Raw genomic sequence first — 20,316 nt, forward strand, 5'->3', positions numbered from 1 at the left:
TTCGAGTACACATATTTATTTATAATCTTGGATAAGGTCTGTGACATACGTTTGAGGTCCCTGGTTAGCAATTCATACAAACATTCATTTGTCTTCATAGTTTTCAATGTACAGACATCCACACTGTCTCTCAAGTAGATATAAGCAATGCTGAATCGTATAGCAAGCTACAAAACCTGTGGGCTATTAGTTCCCCATGGGTCAGGAACCCACGAGACTCTTGTCGTTTGACTCAGAGCGGAGTCTCACGGGTGTCCGACGATGTGGTATTCCACGACGTCAGAATTACATAATTGATATAAAGTTACAAATTCAAACTTTGAAGTGTCAAAGATGCAACAATTATTTATACATCCTGTAGAGTGTAAGCCTAGCAATTTGAGTTCTTTCATATCCGCGCTCCTCTGCGATAATCAACCATTTGCTTACTACTTTTCAATAAAGATATACAAATGTATTACATTTGGTGGATACAATAATAAATTATCAGTGATCAATCAAATTAAACATTGAAAAGCAATATATATCGGTATTACTTAAAGTTTGCAATGTTTGGACAAAAGTAAATGACAGGGTCTTCCTTTCGCTTCCAATTCAAGTGAAACAAACATGTTTCATTAATTCAATATCAAAAGAAAATCCGTCTAAAATGTATATACATATAGCAACATCTGTTTAAATAAGGTAACCTGTGTATTTCTATTATTTTGTAATAATTGGCATAGTAGACACAAATGTATGTAGAGCTGCTGAATAATTTGTAAGTACAGTACTGTAAATGATTTTTATTCCGTGCTTCTGATTTCTACGTTTTTCTCCTTTCCACTAAGTTCTGTAAACCTACAACTTGATAGAAAGGTAATGACAATCATTTAACCTTTTGTTGTCAAGGTTGTTGCCTCCAAATAAAAACACGCCATTCGTGTCATTTAATTGACAAGGTGCTACTTGCATCCATCCTCTCGCTTCTGGAGTTTCTCCCGAACTCGAAATCAATTCCCATCCGGCTTTGCTACAAGTGTCCATCATATAGCCATCTTTGGAAAATCCTCCAGCTCCTAAATGTCCTTGATCTGAAGGGTCTACCTCGCCGAACCAAACAATGATAAAAGTAGACATTGATGTGATTCCGAAGACGGACCTTGGAGGAAGTTCTTTGTCAAGCGCCAGTTTTGACCATGTTTTGGAGTCTGTGTCGTATTTATAGACATCACTGGTCTCTTTACCTGCAAAACCTGCTACGACGAACAAGTCTTTTCCAACGGCAATCAGCCCGGCCCCACCCCGTCCTGCGATGTCCTCATTGGTTGGCTGTTGTTCCCATGTATTGCTGGCTATATCATAAGAATGGAGATCGTTCATGCGACCTTCTTCTCCACACCCGCCAAACACGTAAAGGCGATTGGCAACTACCGCCATGGCGTGAAAGCTTCTAGGGGAAGGAGCAACCCCAGACGGTTTCAAAAGAGTCCAAATGTTGCTCCTGGTGTCAAAAGCATACAGTTCATTGAAGCTTCCCTCGCCCATATTGATTCCCGTTCTTCCACCAAATATGTACATCACCTGACCAACTGCGGCGGCACTGTGAGCGTTATGTGGTACAGGAACGTCACCAGTGGTGCTCAGTTCCGACCAGGTGCATGTGTCCATGTCAAGACAGTGGACAATGTTACTGATAGGTACTCTTGGAATATTTTCTCCGCCAAATACGAAAGCCTTTCTGCCAATCACCATTGTTGAGTGACTGCTTCTACCAATGGGTACTCCGTTCGTTTTAAGCGTGATCCATTCGAACTGTCAAAAAAAAAAAAAAGGGAAACAAATGTCAAGCACGTGCGTTTGCTATATAAATATACTTAATAAATATTCATACATCAGCAATAACACTCAAAATTGCAAAATGGGGAAGCTGAATATTTCAAAAACTGTATAATTTGTAATATTCGCTGAGGTTTAATTACGCTTTATTCACAATCACAAGCGCGAAATACAATTACCCAGGCATATTATATACATGTATACATACATATGTAAAGAAATGTGCTGAAAGTTTACAAGCCGTGGTTGCGCGAAATCTAATACCCGCGAACTAGGTGCGAATGGGACATTCAACAAATGTACATTATCAGCTTGTAGGTACATAGAGGTTACACAACGAGTGTTATCGAGCGAGTGTTTTTGTATTTGTGTTTTGCGTGACCTGTTTCTACCACAATAGAAAAGCTATTCTGAGGATGAATTGACCTGTTTTGTGCCAACGTGTGTTCTTTTCACAGTAGCAGGCGTGATGTAAGGATATGACCTAATTTAAAGCAACATACTCACCAAGAAACATATATCAATGTCTACAGTTTGAGCTTTTTACAGTTTTCGGACTTGATGCATACCTAACATATTATCGTGAATCAGAAACTGAAAATTAGTCCCACAATGCAACGGCGGGTTTTACACTCCATACAAAATGGCGGAACGCCGCAAGCGTGGAACTGCGAAAACGCAGACAGAATCTGCCAAAAAAAGACACAAAAGTGTGTGGAATCGGCAAAACCCGAGTATTTCCTTAGGAAAGGAAATGATTCGTGGGAACTTAACGAGAGAAGAAAAAGGAATGGACTCGAATTCAGATCTTTCCGAATGTCTATTGGATTGCTGGTTAGCTTTTGAACAATGTCAACTTCACCGATCTAAGATTTAATCGATGTTTTGTTGTATGCATATTGCTACATTTCAAAATTAAGTATTTAAATGTAAACTATGTAATCTACTAGGTATTACGCGAATATTATGTTAATATGTTTAAATGAAAGTATTACTAGGCAAAATTCACGTATGCTCGATATGTAAACAACGGTCATGTGTGTAGTTTATGTGCAGTGCACGTTGTTATAGCCTCGTTTTCGGTTCCGTGACCAATCTCGCTATAAATATAAATGCGGCGAGTTATTTTTATACGCTGATGTCTCAAGGACTCCCCCGGTCAAGCGTCCAGGCCAGCGGTCATTTTAATGTTGGGAGAGCGTGAATGAGCATCTTGGATTGCCATTAATACACGTGTGCAACTAGAATTTTAGGCTGTTAGGGAGTATGTGGCTTTAAAATTGCCACTAATTAATATGCAAAACTGACAAATTCGGAAATGTATGGAAATATTACAATTCATTACAAAATGATAAGTAGGCTGATTCTTTCAAAGCAATTAATTATGTTTATATATATATAGATATATAAAAAATTTCAAGAATATAACAAAACAACTGCGACCTACTTCTTGTGCGATATCATTTCTAGGACATCGTAAAGCGGCCTTTAAGTGTTAGCCATTCATATTGCATTGAACCACGTGATTAAAAAATTGTCCCGGTCAAGGGTCACTGTGTTAACCAATCAAAGCGCATTAAGAGTTTATTCCACGTGTGGTATAAAGTGAACGTTATTCAACAGTTGTAATGATTATTCAATGCCTTGGGGTTCAATAAACGCCCACCTAATTTGGTAAAAAGATAGTTAAACACAATAGACGTTTAAAAAAACAATTTATCCAAACACTACTAGTATACAGGAGGCCGCAATAGCTCAGTCGAGCACTGGCCACGTAACCGCAGGGAAAGACTCGGGGTTCGTGGTTCAACACGCCCTACCCGTGTCAGTTTGTGTTCCTCGGAAAGCTGAAATCCGACCGGTCTGTGCTGCCGTGGCTGTGTCCTTGGTCAAGACACTATAATTGCTCTCGAAGACATGCTATAGGCCTCATGTATGTTGTTTAGTGAGGTAGTCACCAACTACTACAAGAAAGCGGCGCCTCTCAATGACCCTAGCTGTTTACAGGGCGATTTACTCAACAAACAAACAAAATACCTACATTTGCAATTACTTGATAAAGTTTGGAATGACTGAGTAATTAAAGCGCGTGGTTTGTTGCACAACAATACATACAAATACTCCGTGTATGGTATACTGTCTAAGTAATATTTTAGCCAATGAAACGCTGCGTAGTATAGGCGTCGCATGTACTACTCGGCTACCATACTCGGCGGACGTTTTAGAAAACACGCGTGAGTGTCTAACTAACGTTATCGTACACATATTCTGGCCGATCCACTCTTCCATAGAATTCGTCATTTTTAAAACGCCACTCGGCTATCGTTATAACCGCCATCTTACCACGGACAAGCACATGTGTTAGATATGCACTAGCATGAACGGTCCTAATATTTAACTAGTGTAGTTATTCCGACTACCGAGGATGGGGTAATTCTAGAACTAATGTCAACATTCCCTAACTTTGTAAATGGTTTATCAAATACCCGACATGCATCAATAAGTTAACGTGACCTGCTATCGCACAAGTAAAGAGAATATCACAACCTTACAAAGGTATAATATGTTATATAGAACAATATTATGCTATAGAGTGTGTATTTAGTTACCTCCATTGTTGCTGGCAAGCCGGTGAGACAGGGCACACAGTGTTTCTAGGTGAAGGTCGTTGGTGATTATATTATCTGTGAAGGCTGTGGGTACGGTGACTTGAAGTGGACAACGATGCTTTCTGATCGGCTTGTTTACTATTTACTTTATCTATACGTTTCCGTCCATTCTAAATTTGTAAATCGTTAACATTCCTTATACTATATGTGTCCTTAATATAAAATATAAATATCAAATATGGTAACTCGATCGTGTGTGACAATGTTTTGTTGAACGGAATCTTAGATGAAAACCCGGGAGTGTAACTAAAAAACTAGAAACAGGGTAGGGTGTGGGGGGTTTATATAACTGTAAACGCAATGCATCGTTCTAATTATTCACGAACTCTCATTTGATGGATGTATGGTCAAGGAAAGATTTGTATGTGGACGTTTAAAAATCTACAAGGTTTGGCAGATTATTAATTGTTAATGTAGCCAATTTGTGATACTGAAAAATGTAAATCTTAAAACATTTTTTTCATATGTTGTAGGCATCGAAGTGTCTTCCAAATTGAATAATGTTAAACGTGAAAATGGCAGGTTCTCAATGATAGAATCGGTGTTGTTTCACCAATACAGCGTGTTGTTATCGCAAGTGACGGTCACCATATATGTACTTACAACTACATAGAATATGCCCGTGAAATCACGAAGGTGACCCCCAAAAAAATGCTGATTCCCTGAACGCTTACAGTTTGAAATAACATACTACTGCCTATGTTTGAACAATAATTATAGTCTGTTCTGGTGAAGTCACTTAAGTCACCTGTGTTTTACCTGTGTATGTTACCTGTACATTTCCTTGTATTTTTCATCAAAATCAAAGGTCAATATTTAATGAATAAATACTGCACAAAAATATAACATATTAGAATGAACTACATGTAATAGAATGAACTACATGCACATAATAATCGTCAACACTTATTTAAACAAATAAATATCAAATTAATTAATAACAATAGTTATCAAATTAGTATTAATTTATAATTCATTGCATTAGATATTTATTAATAATTCACTGAAATTAATATTAATTAATAATTCATTGAAATTAAAATTAATTCATAATACATTAAACTTAAAATTAATTCATAATTATACCACTTAGAAGCCTGGCACGAGAATCTCAAAAACAAAACAAAAAAGACAACAAAAGGGGGGTAATTATAGTCTGTTTTATACATGTCATATATATGACTTGTCAAATTGTTTCTTCGGAACAAATACCTTGGTACCGAGGCAGATACAGAATGTCACGTCTCTTGCTCCGTTCCAATCTGGTAACGTGAATAAGTGGACTGCTAGTAGGGGAAAGTTTTGTGTCGCTAAAAGATTTGTCAAAAGCGGTCATCATGTTCACAAAGAAAAAAAACAAACGCGATACTTACGTGGATCTTGTGAAACGTAAGCCTATATTGTAATGAAATATATTCTGATAACCTGTTTTACAGAATTATGGATCCTTTTTTAGTGGATACTGAAATAATTTGGACCTGAAACTCGTTTTTTTTAAAGAACACTATGTGCAGTGCCTCAACCTTCGAGCTCTTTTTGATAAATTTTGCAACAGTTTGTTTTGAATTTTATTTGATTAACATGTCCAATTTGAATGAAAAAATCAGCATTTATATGACTATTTTCTAGTTTTATGCTGGTATGAAAGACCTTATTGCGCTAAGCGCATTCATGATAAGTTTACTGGCTCATTTTTTATATTTCTTCTTTATGTTGTAAGATACAACTGTATTCAAATATTTTACGTTCGCAGTTCGCTTTTATCTACAAAATTAAACAAGAGGCCAAGAGGGCCTGCGTCGCTCACCTGGATATCTAATTAATTTTGGAAAAATACTCAACTCTAAATTAAAGCTATATTTCAAACATTTTCCTTCTTTTTAACTGCCTGTCCCAACAATGGTTCAAACTACAGGTGGATTAAATCCTGTCATTCTTGAAAAAAAAAGGAAAAAAAAATCCCCCTTTTGCTGTATTTCCCCTCTTGGCTCCCTTCTCCTGTCCCAAGTGCGTCACATCCTTCATTTAGGCAACATTCAACATTGTCACATAATTCTCCAGACAAAATGTTCAGGACTATAGTCGCGCTTTAAACAGATTTCCCCTTCGGACCAAGTGAGCTACAAAATGCGTTAGTGATAAAATCATTACAAAGGGCAATAACTCTGTAAGTAACTCTCGAAAAATTTCTATTTTCGAACTCGTTCGAGATCTTGTTGATACATGTACATGGCTGCATACAATGTTTCATCAAACTTGAATGATATTTACTTCATATATTGCATTCAAAAGGTCCAAAAATATTATTATTACAAAGGGCAATAACTCTGTAAGTTACTCTTGAATAATTTCCATTGTCAAACTCGTCTAAAATCTTGTTGATGTATGGCTGCATACAAAAGTTTCATCAAACTCGGTTAATATTTACTCGAGTTATCATGTTCACAAGGCCAATCATAACATTTTACAAAGGGCAATAACTCGTGTAGGTTACAGTCGAATAATTTCCATTTTCAACTCTACGGGAGATCTTGTCGATATATGGCTGCATACAAAGTTTCATCAAACTTGGTTGATATTTACTCAAGTTATCGTGTTGACAATGTCCAATAATGCTATTATCACAAAGGGCAATAACTCTGTTAGTTACTGTTGAACAACGAAAACTTGATTATTTGGTTTTGAATTTTGTTAGATTTCCATCAGAGTCGTGATTATGGATTTTTCAAGTTGTTCTTCATATCTCACTTTGAATTTCTTCCAAGGTAGAAATCATTGGTCGTTTATGTGTATTTTTGTTATATACACTTCAACTTGGGACCCACACAGGATATGCTGGCCATGCTCCTTGTATCTAGCTGCAATAACGTTAAGGAAGCCTTGCCGAGAGACGTTTTATGTGCTGTCTCTGTGATATTCTTGTCGGTCGAAACAAATAAGACGGGGCAGGATCATTCGTACTACAGTATTTGTATCTGACACTTGGAGTTTTCCAGCTTCAGAGCTCACCTGATGGGCTATCGGCTATCGACATGCAGGAGGCTCCATCCATTGAATAGAACATTGTCTGTGAAAATTAGGTGTAAACTGTATAAACTAACTAAAAATGTTATAGTGGAAAAAATATATAGAACTTTTTAAAATGAACAGCTAAAACTTTGACATTCAGAAATGATCTTTCAATCCCCATGCAGCCTCATCTGTCCATTTGGCTGAATTGGATAAAACAAAACAAGCAAATCATGTTTACATATTTGACAGTAGGTAAATTTATTCATCTTTTAAATATTGAAGAATTTTATACAAAAATAACATAGAGTGACATGCATTAGTAATGCAACAAGGGGATGAAGCGATGATAAATAATAGTTTGATATGAGAAGCACTACATGGGAGTAGGACAAATTTAGGACAAATTTAGGACAACATGGCTATCACAATGGCTGCCACTCAACATAGGAACCAGTGGCACTCGTCTACATAGAAACCAGTGGCACTCCTCAATATAAGAACCAGTGGCACAAAAGTATGTACAGGTCAACTTAATAGTCATTTAAAAACGTCAACATTAAAGTAATAAAGTTATATATATATATATATCTAGGTGTGCCATCTGAGGGAGGGTGTAATGAAAACAAACACATCAGGAAAGAGTCATGGATGATCGTAAAACAAAGGCTGAAAAACATCTTGCGTACATGTAACATGTAATGTTATGGAACAGATTTATATGGTAAATCATTGATAGTGAAAAATAAATTTCTTAAAACGATTTTACTTTTCAACTTCCACATACATGAAATTCATCCTCTCATACACAATATAATCTGTTTACACAGACATCACCCTGTGACTGTGTATACCAAACATTCAACAGACAAAATATACAGATTTTAAATAGCTTGAACAATTAACATATGAAAAGGTCTACATTTAAAGAAATTTGGCTTAGACATTAATCAAGAGGCAAAAATTGCACAATTTGATACAGAAAGAAAAATTATTAAATTGTTCATTGAATGTGAATATTTGATTATCATGGTTAACCTTGAAAAATTGTCATCTGCAGTTGAGGTGAAAGCATATCATCTACAGACAGCGCATGTGTTAAGCTGTCCTACCAAATCACCCGGAATGAAAAACGAGTACTCAGATTGAAAATTTAGTCTTTTCTTTTTCAAAGTAAATCATTTTCTAAATTTTTGTGCACTAAACTTAACATTTACTAATAGCATTTTCCTTTGTATTCATTTAATTAGATTTCTTCGAAAGAAAGCAATATTTCATTTTTTTTTCTTTCAGGTGAGTAAAACAATACAAAATGTGAAGAAGGAAAAAAAATATTATCTAATGTCTAAATCACTTTGTAATTATAGACCTAGGTTCATAACTGATATTTCAACTCAAATTACAGAGTTCATAGAAAATACACTTAAGTACAACAGTTCTACAATATGCATAAACATCCATAAAAATATGCCAAGCCTTTAAAGGCTTACTGTGTTCCGATTAAAATATTGCACTACAAGATACCAATTCAATAGAGAGGAAATGTATTCAGCAGAGTACCGTCTGAATTACTTTAAGCCTTCACAAAGCAATACACAACACAAACATCTTCTTTGTTACAAAAATAGATGGACCATTGTCTTCATTCAGACACCATCAATTAGCATGAAATGTATTTCCCAACTGCATATATAAATACCATTACCCAACCTTGATTCCAACATACACCTTTCGTATATAGATGTATACAAAGATTTTAAGGTTTAAAAATTTAGGTATCACAAATGATTTGTTAAATATAAACACTAATATGATAAAAAGTGTTGTTTTTTTTGCATCATCAATCCAGTTACATGTACATCTAGTTTTTATTTTGTTCCATTAGTACTACAAGTATATACATTTGCATTTTCTTTGCAAGTTCAAACAAATGTACTTAATTCTAAGTATTTGTTTTAAATCTAGTCACTATGGCCTACCTATGGAAACACTTCATCAATTCATTTATTGATTCATAATTCCAACTGAATATTTTATCCAAAAGTAAATGTATACATTGTAGTGTAGTCTATTATGTTTTAGATATGAACTTTTCTGATACAAACTATGGGTTTGATTTATGCACTTTTGTGATATAGACTATAAGCCAGTCTAACTCTGGTTTCTTATAAAAGAATGCTTCTAACTTCTGTATCAATAACATATTTCGTTATGTGGTAACTCTGCCATTTCCTATTCTGGCATGATTAGAAGAAATATATATATATAGGTAGCTGGTGCAAGAATGTTACAATGAACACAATAGAAAGGTTATTACAGATATGAAAATTACTGATGTTGAGGAAAATCAGACTTGAAATGGCAAGCCGTAAAATGTCTACATCAGTTGTCAGTTATCTTTATAGGATCAACAAAGTTGCAGTCATAACAAAGTCAAAGCTGTGTAGAAAAAACAAATCCAACTATTTAACATTAACTGTCATTATTAAATCTTTCTCACACAAACATACTTAACACAGAATTTGACACAATCATTCTGTAACTAAAACTTAAACTTAAACCACTATGTCATGGATTCATAGATAATGATGAATTGGGCGAGTATGGAGATAATCACCCTGCAAAAATAGTTCCACCATTGTAGGCCATCCCTCACTTTCGCTCTCTGCGACCTAGGAATATGTCTTGGTGATATTGAAGGTTCATTCACCGTCAGCTTAATGAAAGGTCAGGTCTTTTCCCCCTTGACATCAGTCAGAAAGTTGGTTGTGTGACTTCAGTTTTGCCATGACATATTCCCAGGGTGCAGAGAACTAAAGTGAATGTAACCCCTGGAGTAATGAGGAAGTGGTAGACAAACTACTCTGAACACCTCCATTCCCAATAAAAACGACCAGAACACTAAACATCCTGATATTTTTCGTAGGTATGCATGTAAATATCATCAGATTAGGGAAATCTCCCTAATATCTTGGTCACATTCCGTGTTTTTCCTGACTAATAATTTCCGGTTGAATATGAGTCCGTAGTTTGAAGAAATACTACTTTTTACCAGAACAGCTGTTATGCATGTTGTAACTACCTACTAAATAAAGCACACCTTAGGAAACAACAACTTAAATGACTACAGACAAAACTTCTAAAAAAAAAAACCCTGACAATTCCGAAGAATTAAATCAAAAACAATTGTTGTGCATTAAAAGCAAAATTTTGCTACAATGTAGTTTCTAGTAACTCGGAAATAACTAAATTTATCCTTCAAACAATTTCAACTGCATGTCATTGCTATGCTGTGATGTTCTTCTTTCATATAAAAAAAGGTAGCATACATCCTTAAGTGATGCACGAGATCAATATACAAAAGTAACACTAAACCACAGTACTCTTCCCTTAGCCACCTAGATACCTTATCACAGGAACTCACTATGTCTGCCAATACACCCAATATATACTGTTGTAAAACATGGTTATTTACGTGGGGGTTAGTTTCATGTTTTTTTGTTTTTTGTTTAACGTCCTATTAACAGCCAGGGTCATTTAAGGACATGCCAGGTTTTGGAGGTGGAGAAAAGCCGGATTAAACTGAGAAAAACCACCGGCCTACAGTCAGTACCTGGCAACTGCCCCACGTAGGTTTCAAAGTGATAAAGTGTCCGGAAACCTTAACCGCTCAGCCACCGCAGCCCCTTTTAGTTTCATGAATTTGAAAGGTAAAATATATATGGCGTTGGGGTTAATTCTGCTAATTTTTCTTTTGTAGCTGTTTCATAAAAGGCCACATACATCACAAAACAACATGTGTGGAGGAAATTTTCATGTATTTAGCATAGATTTCTCCCTTGCATCAATTTCCATGTTCGGGAATATTGACAGACATGGTGAGTTCCTTTAGTCTTCCCATCAATTTATTTCAAACCCTCTTTTCTGAACAATCAAATTTCAACTTCTATTATGTATCAAAATTGTGAAGGACCAATAATCTAAAAAGAAAAGAATTTGGTAAAAATCTGTGACGAAAGAATTTTTAAAGGAATTAATTAAGTACTGGTAGATCGTTCAACCCTCAACAGGATACAGTGAAGAGGTCAAATTGTCCTGATCAAACTACACAGGTTTTATGTATAAAAACATATCTACCCAAAATATACCATTTAAGGAAAATATACAACAACGAAATTATATGACTAAGCCATTAAGTACGTACAACCATCACAAACTGTCGGAGCGAACCTATCACACATGTTACAATAAAATGTACCTGTTTTCATATATATACACGTTGTATACAATGTATGTGTACAGCACACTTGTACAGGTATGATATAATTATATAACACACATGAACAGGTATAATCCAACCTGTGTATACTGTATTTATCCTCCAATAAGCCCCCTCCTCAGTGTAAATGTTTAGTACCATATAAATCCTCAATTTAGCCCCCTCCTTAGCGTAAAAGTTAATCACTATATATATAAATCCTCAAATAAGCCCCCTCCTCAGTATTCTCAGTGTAAAAGTTTAGAACCATATAAATTCCAAAATAAGCCCCCTCCTCATTGTTAATTATATAAAGTTTAGTACCATATCAATCTTCAAATAAGCCCCCCTCCCCAGCATAAAAGTTTAGTACCATATAAATCCCAAAATAAGCCCCCTCCTCATTGTTAATTATATAAAGTTTAGTACCATATCAATCTTCAAATAAGCCCCCTCCCCAGCATAAAAGTTTAGTACCATATCAATCCCAAAAAAATCCTCATCCCCTAGTGTATCTGCTTACTATAATGTTAAAAGTGACATTTTTGCAAGAATGAAGAAGTGATGGCTTATTTGTTGGCAGAGGCTTATTTGCAGATAAATACAGTATTATAAATCTGTATTACACATGTCTAAAAATACACCATACCTGTACAGGTATAATCGAGATTACTGAACAATCCCCAAACAGTCATGTACTATATATAATGTACATAAATCTGCAGGTCTGTGCCATTTCATCAGTACAAAACATGCTTAAATGATATATTGATAAATATGTGAACACGGTCAACATTGAAAATTTTACAAATGTTTAACTTGTTACATAGTTACAATCATTCGTACTGACAGAGAGTTTCCGTATTTTGTATTTTTCATCAACATTAAAATTGTACAGCAGTTAATGATTTAATAATTAAGAATTTATCTGAAGTCATGTTTCGAGCATGGCTTTTTTTTTTATCAAAACTGTTTTTGAAGAGTTCCTTATTTTGAAATAGATATTAAAATTTACCTGGGAAATATTTTCAATCAAAAACATTTCATTTAAATACCTATAAACTATTCATAATGTTGACAGATTTTCTGCACATCCTGCCTGCCTATTCCATACCATACCTCCATATATACATCCATGATATATAAATCCTGTATACCGTATATGTATAATGTTGTATATTAAACAATTTATCAACAAACATAATAAAATCTGTTTCTTTTCCTGACAAGAAAATCTTGAACACAAATATAGTAGATGCTCTGTTATCATAACAACAAAATGTAAAATTATAATTATAATAAATTAATTTTTGGTCACAACACATGTCCTTGATCAAATTTCAATATGGCACAAATATCACATGATATTCTGACCATGACATAACTCACAAAAAAATAACATCCCGGAATATTTTATCTACACAACTAACTTAATCACTTACGTCAAGAGCATCAAAAAACGAACTGATCTGTCCTCAAATCTCCCTTACATGTATGCTATCGGCTCAGCCTTTCAGCAGTAATAACAAATCCTCAACTTAAAATTCAAAGAGAAAAAGACATCAATCTCACTGTATTTTGTATTAAGGAGTGTTTTGAATCTCCATATAAGTGTATATGTAGAACTTACGCTAGGGATTTCATTTTTTCCTATACATCTTCACATAGTGCAGATTTTTTTTTGTGCAATTGTAATTCAATGTCTGGATTTGGCGAATAATTCATATATCATACTTTTCATACATATGTATAATGAAAGTTTAACATTTAATGTTAAATAAATGCTAAATGTACAATTAATTCGTCTCTTAAAACTGTGACTTATTCACTAAGTATAAATGTGCTTGATAACAAAGACTTCAAATCACAATGAAAAACCATTAACCAGGGCTTTCTCACTTTTAAACCAAATTCAGGTACTAAACAAAAAACTCTTATTGTCTTGCAGTTTACAATTTCATCTGCCCAGTTATTGAGAAGTCAATGCATACATTTAATAAAAAAAAAATGTCATTTTTTACACTGACGAATTTGGCAGGTGTAATATGTATTTTTCAGTCCATCACTTACAACTCCAACACATCTACTGTATTATATCATTTCAGTTTCGTACATTTGGTCTCAGAAAATACAACAACATTCTTTCAGGACATTCACCAAAACGAATTTTGTAAAATAAACTTCTACATAACTATTTGTGTACTAGAAGAGTTTTCTACATCAGCAAGATATCTACACCTATATTTACTATAAAAAAGAAACTAAAACAAAAAGAGTTGGTCAACAATTTCATTTTTATCTTTTTAATTCGAGTTTGATTTCAAAAATATGTTAAATTAACGTATCTCCTTTTTTTCACTAGTTTAATTTCACAAATTTTACAAATTATCTATGTATTGGTAAAATAACCAGTTCAGGAATTTAATTACACTTACCAAAAAACTATTTGTGACATTAAATTTTTTTTTTGTATTTTAACAATTCTTTATACTATTTTCAGAACATTTTAGCAGAATGTTCTGTCAGTAGAAAGACGAAAGTGCTTGTTTTAAAAACCTAAGTCTAAAGATCATCTTTCTTAATTTCAAATAAGATTTCTAAGCTTTTCGAATGCTATCCTGTTTATGATTTAATATGAACAATGGCAAAAAAATACGGCTTGTTTTTTTTTGTTTTTTTTTTAACAAGGAATATTGAAAATAAAGTACATGTGTATGTCTTAAAAGTATTTTTTGAAAAATGTATGGAAATATCAACACCTTTATATTAATATCTAGGAGTGTTGATTTTCAATTACCTGAATACATATTCAATTATCGAAGAAAATATAAAAAATATTATCGAAGAAAATATAAAAAATAAAGAGTTTTTTATATTCTTAGTAACATTGTTTTGAGGTCCTGTCTGCTTGTCTGTAAAATAATTTAAACTATATATCAAATTTTGTTGATTATTCTTTTGCCGCCATATAAACACACAGAGTATTCTTATATCTTAATCTCTGAGGTCTAGTTCTAGTTCTAGACGACGGATACAAGCTGCTGTCACACACATATGGAAACTCTCTCTACCAGGGTGTAACAGGCCTTGGAAGCTAGTCCAGAACTGATAAAGGTTTCACATCAACAACTCATCGTACAGTACTTACACTGGTCAACATGGCCGCAAATACAAAATTGAACAAATGCCGATAGTAGTCATTAAAGATGTGATCAAGAACAGAAGTTATGGAGACTGTTGTCATCGACGCTGTGATTGTAGATACTCGGAACAGTGGTGATCTGTTGTAATCATCCATGTTGTCAAATATACATGGTACCGTGGTGACTATTGCCATCACCGATGTCCAGCTCAAACTCTTCGTGAACACGTACCTGTCCCATGGAGGATGTCGCCATAGCAATGTCAGGCATAATGTCACTTAAGGCACTGTCACTACATGGACTGGTGTTGGTCTGGAGAAAAAAAATGTCTTTTTAATGTGAGGACAATTTATTCAAGCAGAGCATAATGTTTCTATATTTTGTTTGATTGGTAAAGGTCCCAGTCTGTCAATTGTGGTTTCAGCATGTTTTTAGATTTATATTATGAACTGATTAATAAAATTGTAAATCTGAAATGGATTCATAATGTAACCAAGTCACAATTAATAACCAACATTATCATTTCATTGTTGCAGTGAACCTGGTAAGATTTCAATGTATCCTGTACAAGCATATATGTAATTTAATAAGTTGCACAGAAAATAGACATCTTCATTAATATTATACCATATTTTTCTGGCCGTACGCCTTACCTCCTTTGACCTGCTGGGCTGTATGCGAGTGGGAGTGACCGGCACCACAGGTTTAGTGGGACTCCCTAGCTTACTACTGTGTCGACTGAGCGGTGGACTGGGCTTCTGCCGAACCGGGGACGAGTGATAACGTCGTCCGTGTTTTAGCTGCAGAGATGCTGGCAGTGACTCATTGTTTGAGTAATAAATTTGACTGTTCTGTAGTATTTCTATAGTGATGTCAGGCATACCAAACTCTCGTACTGTCCGGAGTTGGAGTTGACAATTTATGGCGCGTCTGTCACTGAACGGCAGACTGTACGCACGCTGACACAACTTGCTGCTCTGGAGCTCTGCTTCCCGTTGCAGCATCAGCTTCAGTGTGTTAGAGTCTGGAACTGTACGAAAAAAATATTCAAAACTAATGTACAATCAAAAATGTACAATTAATGAAATGATTTACACTTGTTATTTAAAATGCTATTTACAGAACAAATAAGTAGCCAAAATTACAGAGCTCTATTCCCTTTTAATAAAGCTGTTAAGCCTATATGTCAACTATGTTAATTCATTCATCACCACATGTTTTAATCCTCACCTGTATAATCCTGACAGTATCTAAGAGAATCAATCAAAGTGTGATTTGCCCTTTTAGAAAAAATTACTTTCAAAACACTGTCCCCAGTAGTCAAAGGGAGATAACTCCATTCAAAAGTTGAAAGAAATCTATAGACAATGCAACAAAATTCCTCTTGAAATTTTCTTCCTAATCAATCTCAATTCATCCTCCTCATTTGATGATTTTTCAAAGTTTTGCAGTTTGAGAAAGTAAGGATACCTTGCAGAAATTATGGAACTTTTTCTATAATTATGTATTTTTCAAAGTACAAATTTTTCAAGACTTCATGTTTTTTTCAAAATAACTCAAAACAGAAGTCTTTGGAAACAACACTTTGCCTTTTTTTCGTACGACTTATAGTATTCTTATACCTGGAATGGTGCCGGCGATAATGTCCACAGTCGAACTACTAGTTAAACCCTGGAGTCCGGGAGTCTGAGGATACTGTGCCTCGTCTACCATGTACAGTGTGTCAGGAATGGCAGACATCTGGATGGTTCGTACTCGTCCAGCATCTGAATCCTGGCCTTGTGACAGAAACTCATCCCGCATGGACTTTTGGACAAAATTTGAAAAAAAATTATTTTCATCTATTCATAAGATGTGACCAAATCAATTTTTTTAAAGTATGCCCAATATGCATTGCTTGAAACAGCCGAAGAATTATTTGAGTTATTTGTAATTGACAGTACCGTACTATAAGTACAGAAGACCAGACAACATCTGTAGGGAGATCTTCCACATTTTTAATGGTTTACATGTTTTGGAAAAACTTGGTATGCCTCAGATTGGGTACTGTACAATGTACCCAATCTTCTGAACTTAAGTCTGAGCAAGTGAAAACACATAAAATATCTTCTGAACTTAAGTCTGAGCAAGTGAAAACACATAAAATATCTTCTGAACTTAAGTCTGAGCAAGTGAAAACACATAAAATATCTTCCGAACGTAAGTCTGAGCAAGTGGAAACATAAATCAAAGTACTGGAAGTACTGTAAACGAACATTATTGTTTAATGCAAAATCAGTAATCTTCTAAGTTTAAAGTCGATAAATTTACTGATATTGGTTTAGGAATTACCATATCGATCTTCAAATAAGCCCCCCTCCCCAGCATAAAAGTTAAGTACCATATCAATCCTAAAAAAATCCTCCTCCCCTAGTGTATCTGTGAACCACTTAAGATTACTATAATGTTAAAAGTGACATTTTTGCAAGAATGAACAAGTGCAATCAATGATTGCGAAAGCTCACCGGTGGCAGCAATCACAATATGCTTTCATTTTTTATGTATGTATAAGCATGTCATTTTGAAATTGTATGTCACATAATATCGCTCCTAGACCTCTAATGGATGTATAAACCAAATAACAAGGGTGTGGACTTCCAAGCTTTTCAAAACTAACCCCCAAAATCTTTAAAGTGAGTTTTTGTGTCAAAAAAAGTAAGTCCACTAAATAGTAAAATGCCAAACTGCCAATTTTGTTTCTGTATGATTTGCCACAGCATCACTCCTGGATCTTTAATGAATGTATAAACCAATTAGAAGGGTGATAGGTGTATACTTTTTGACTTACCCCCAAAACTTTGAAGTGAGTTTTGGTGCAAAAAAAGTTAAGTCCACTAAATGGTAAAATGCGAAAAAATCACAATTTTTTTCTGCATAATTTTGCCATAACATCACTCCTAGACCTCTAATGAATGCATAAACCAACTTCGAAGGGCCTGAGGTGTATACTTTTGGACTTACAAGCTTTCCAAAAACTTACTCCATAAAACTTTAAAGTTTTGGGGTGGGACGCCGACGCGGACGCCGGGGTGACAGCATTAGCTCTCGGTCACTCGTAACCGGTGAGCTAAAAAGTGATGGCTTATTTGTTGGCCGAGCCTTATTTGCAGATAAATACAGTACTTACACATCTGTATTACACACGTCTAAAAATACACCATACCTGTACAGGTATAATCAAGATTACTGAACAATCCCCAAACAGTCATGTACTATATAATGTACATAAATCTGCAGGTCTGTGCCATTTCATCAGTACAAAACATGCTTAAATGATATATTGATAAATATGTGAACACGGTCAACATTGAAAATTTTACAAATGTTTAACTTGTTACATAGTTACAATCATTCGTACTGACAGAGAGTTTCCGTATTTTGTATTTTTCATCAAAATAAAAATTTAAAGCAGTTAATGATTTAATAATTAAGAATTTATCTCAAGTCATGTTTCGAGCATGGCTTTTTTTTATCAAAACTGTTTTTGAAGAGTTCCTTATTTTGAAATAGATATTTTCAATCAAAAACATTTCATTTAAATACCTATAAACTATTCATAATGTTGACAGATTTTCTGCACATCCTGCCTGCCTATTCCATACCATACCTCCATATATACATCCATGATATATAAATCCTGTATACCGTATATGTATAATGTTGTATATTAAACAATTTTTCAACAAACATAATAAAATCTGTTTCTTTTCCTGACAAGAAAATCTTGAACACAAATATAGTAGATGCTCTGTTATCATAACAACAAAATGTAAAATTATAATTATAATAAATTAATTTTTGGTCACAACACATGTCCTTGATCAAATTTCAATATGGCACAAATATCACATGATATTCTGACCATGACATAACTCACAAAAAAATAACATCCCGGAATATTTTATCTACACAACTAACTTAATCACTTACGTCAAGAGCATCAAAAAACAAACTAATCTGTCCTCAAATCTCCCTTATGCTATCGACTCAGCCTTTCATCAGTAACAACAAATCCTTCAACTTAAAATTCAAAGAGAAAAAGACATCAATCTCACCGTATTTTGTATTAAGGAGTGTTTTGAATCTCCATATAAGTGTATATGTAGGACATGCGTTAGGGATTTCATTTTTTCCTATACATCTTCACATGGTGCAGATTTTTTTTGTGCAATTGTAATTCCATGTCTAGATTTGGCGAATAATTCATATATCATACTTTTCATACATATGTATAATGCAAGTATAACATTTAATGTTAAAATGCTAAATGTACAATTAATTTGTCTCTTAAAACTGTGACTTATTCACTAAGTATAAATGTGCTTGATAACAAAGACTTCAAATCACAATGAAAAACTATTAGTCAGGGCTTTCTCACTTTTAAACCAAATTCTGGTACTAAATAAAAATCTCTATTTGTCTTGCAGTTCACCATTTCTTCTGCCCAGTTATTGAGAAGTCAAATGTATACATTTAAAAAAAATAATGGAATTTTTTACACTGACAAATTTGGCATTTTTCAGTCCATCACTTACAACTCCTACACATCTACTGTATAGTATCATTTCAGTTTCATTCATTTTGTCTTATTCTTTCAGGACATTCACCAAAATTAATTTTGTAAAATAAACTCCTACATAACTATTTGTGTACTAGAACACTGAGTTTTTCTATATCAACAGGATATCTACACCTATAGTTACTCTAAAATAGAAACTAAGAAAAAAAAGTGTTGGTCAACAATTTTTTATCTTCAAGTTTGATTTGATTTAATGGACAGGCTCTATAAAAGTATTTCCTTCCTAAATAGCCTGAATATTATTTGATGATTTTTTATTGACAAGTCAAAAATATGTTAAAATTTACATATCTCCTTTTTCACAAGTTTAATTTCACAAATTTTACAAATTATCCATGTATTGGTTAAATGACTAATTCAGAAATTAAAGTACACTTGCTCAAAAACTCTTCAATACATTAAAAAAAAATTGTATTTAAGCAATTCTTTATACTATTTTCAGAACATAATAATAATTGAGTGCCTATATATTTTAGCAGAATGTTCTGTCAGTAGAAAGACAAAAATGCTTGTTTAAAAACCTAAGTCTAAAGATCATCTTTCTTAATTTCAAATAAGACTTCCAAGCTTTTCAAATGCTATCTTGAATATGATTTAATATGAAGAATGGCAAAAAATATTATGGCTTGGTTTTTTTGGGTTTTTTTGTTTTGTTTTTTTTGTTTTTCAAAAAGGAATATTGAAAATAAAGTACATGTGTATTTTTTTTTAAAAACTTAATGGAAATATTGATACCTTTCTATTAATATCTGGGAGAGTTGACTTTCAATTACCTGAATATAGATTCAATTATCAAAGAAA

At 33.9% G+C, this 20,316-nt stretch overlaps 2 protein-coding genes across 2 annotated transcripts; both read right to left on the reverse strand.

Annotated features, from left to right (window-relative positions):
• LOC117324677 (nitrile-specifier protein 5-like) lies at positions 1–1,794 on the reverse strand. The gene has a single exon (XM_033880615.1). The coding sequence runs from the start codon at positions 1,732–1,734 to the stop codon at positions 841–843; it is 894 nt and encodes a 297-aa protein (XP_033736506.1). The 5' UTR covers positions 1,735–1,794; the 3' UTR covers positions 1–840.
• A 12,624-nt stretch (positions 1,795–14,418) lies between these two features.
• Positions 14,419–16,701, reverse strand: LOC117324680 (BTB/POZ domain-containing protein 7-like). The gene is made up of 3 exons (XM_033880617.1): positions 16,520–16,701; positions 15,551–15,927; positions 14,419–15,209 (listed from the first exon to the last, which is right to left on the reverse strand). The coding sequence occupies exons 1-3, from the start codon at positions 16,698–16,700 to the stop codon at positions 15,057–15,059; spliced, it is 711 nt and encodes a 236-aa protein (XP_033736508.1). The 5' UTR covers position 16,701; the 3' UTR covers positions 14,419–15,056.
• Between the last annotated feature and the right edge of the window lie 3,615 nt (positions 16,702–20,316).

Source organism: Pecten maximus, chromosome 3 (assembly GCF_902652985.1).
Source record: "Pecten maximus chromosome 3, xPecMax1.1, whole genome shotgun sequence".
NCBI classification, from domain to species: Eukaryota; Metazoa; Mollusca; class Bivalvia; order Pectinida; family Pectinidae; genus Pecten; species Pecten maximus.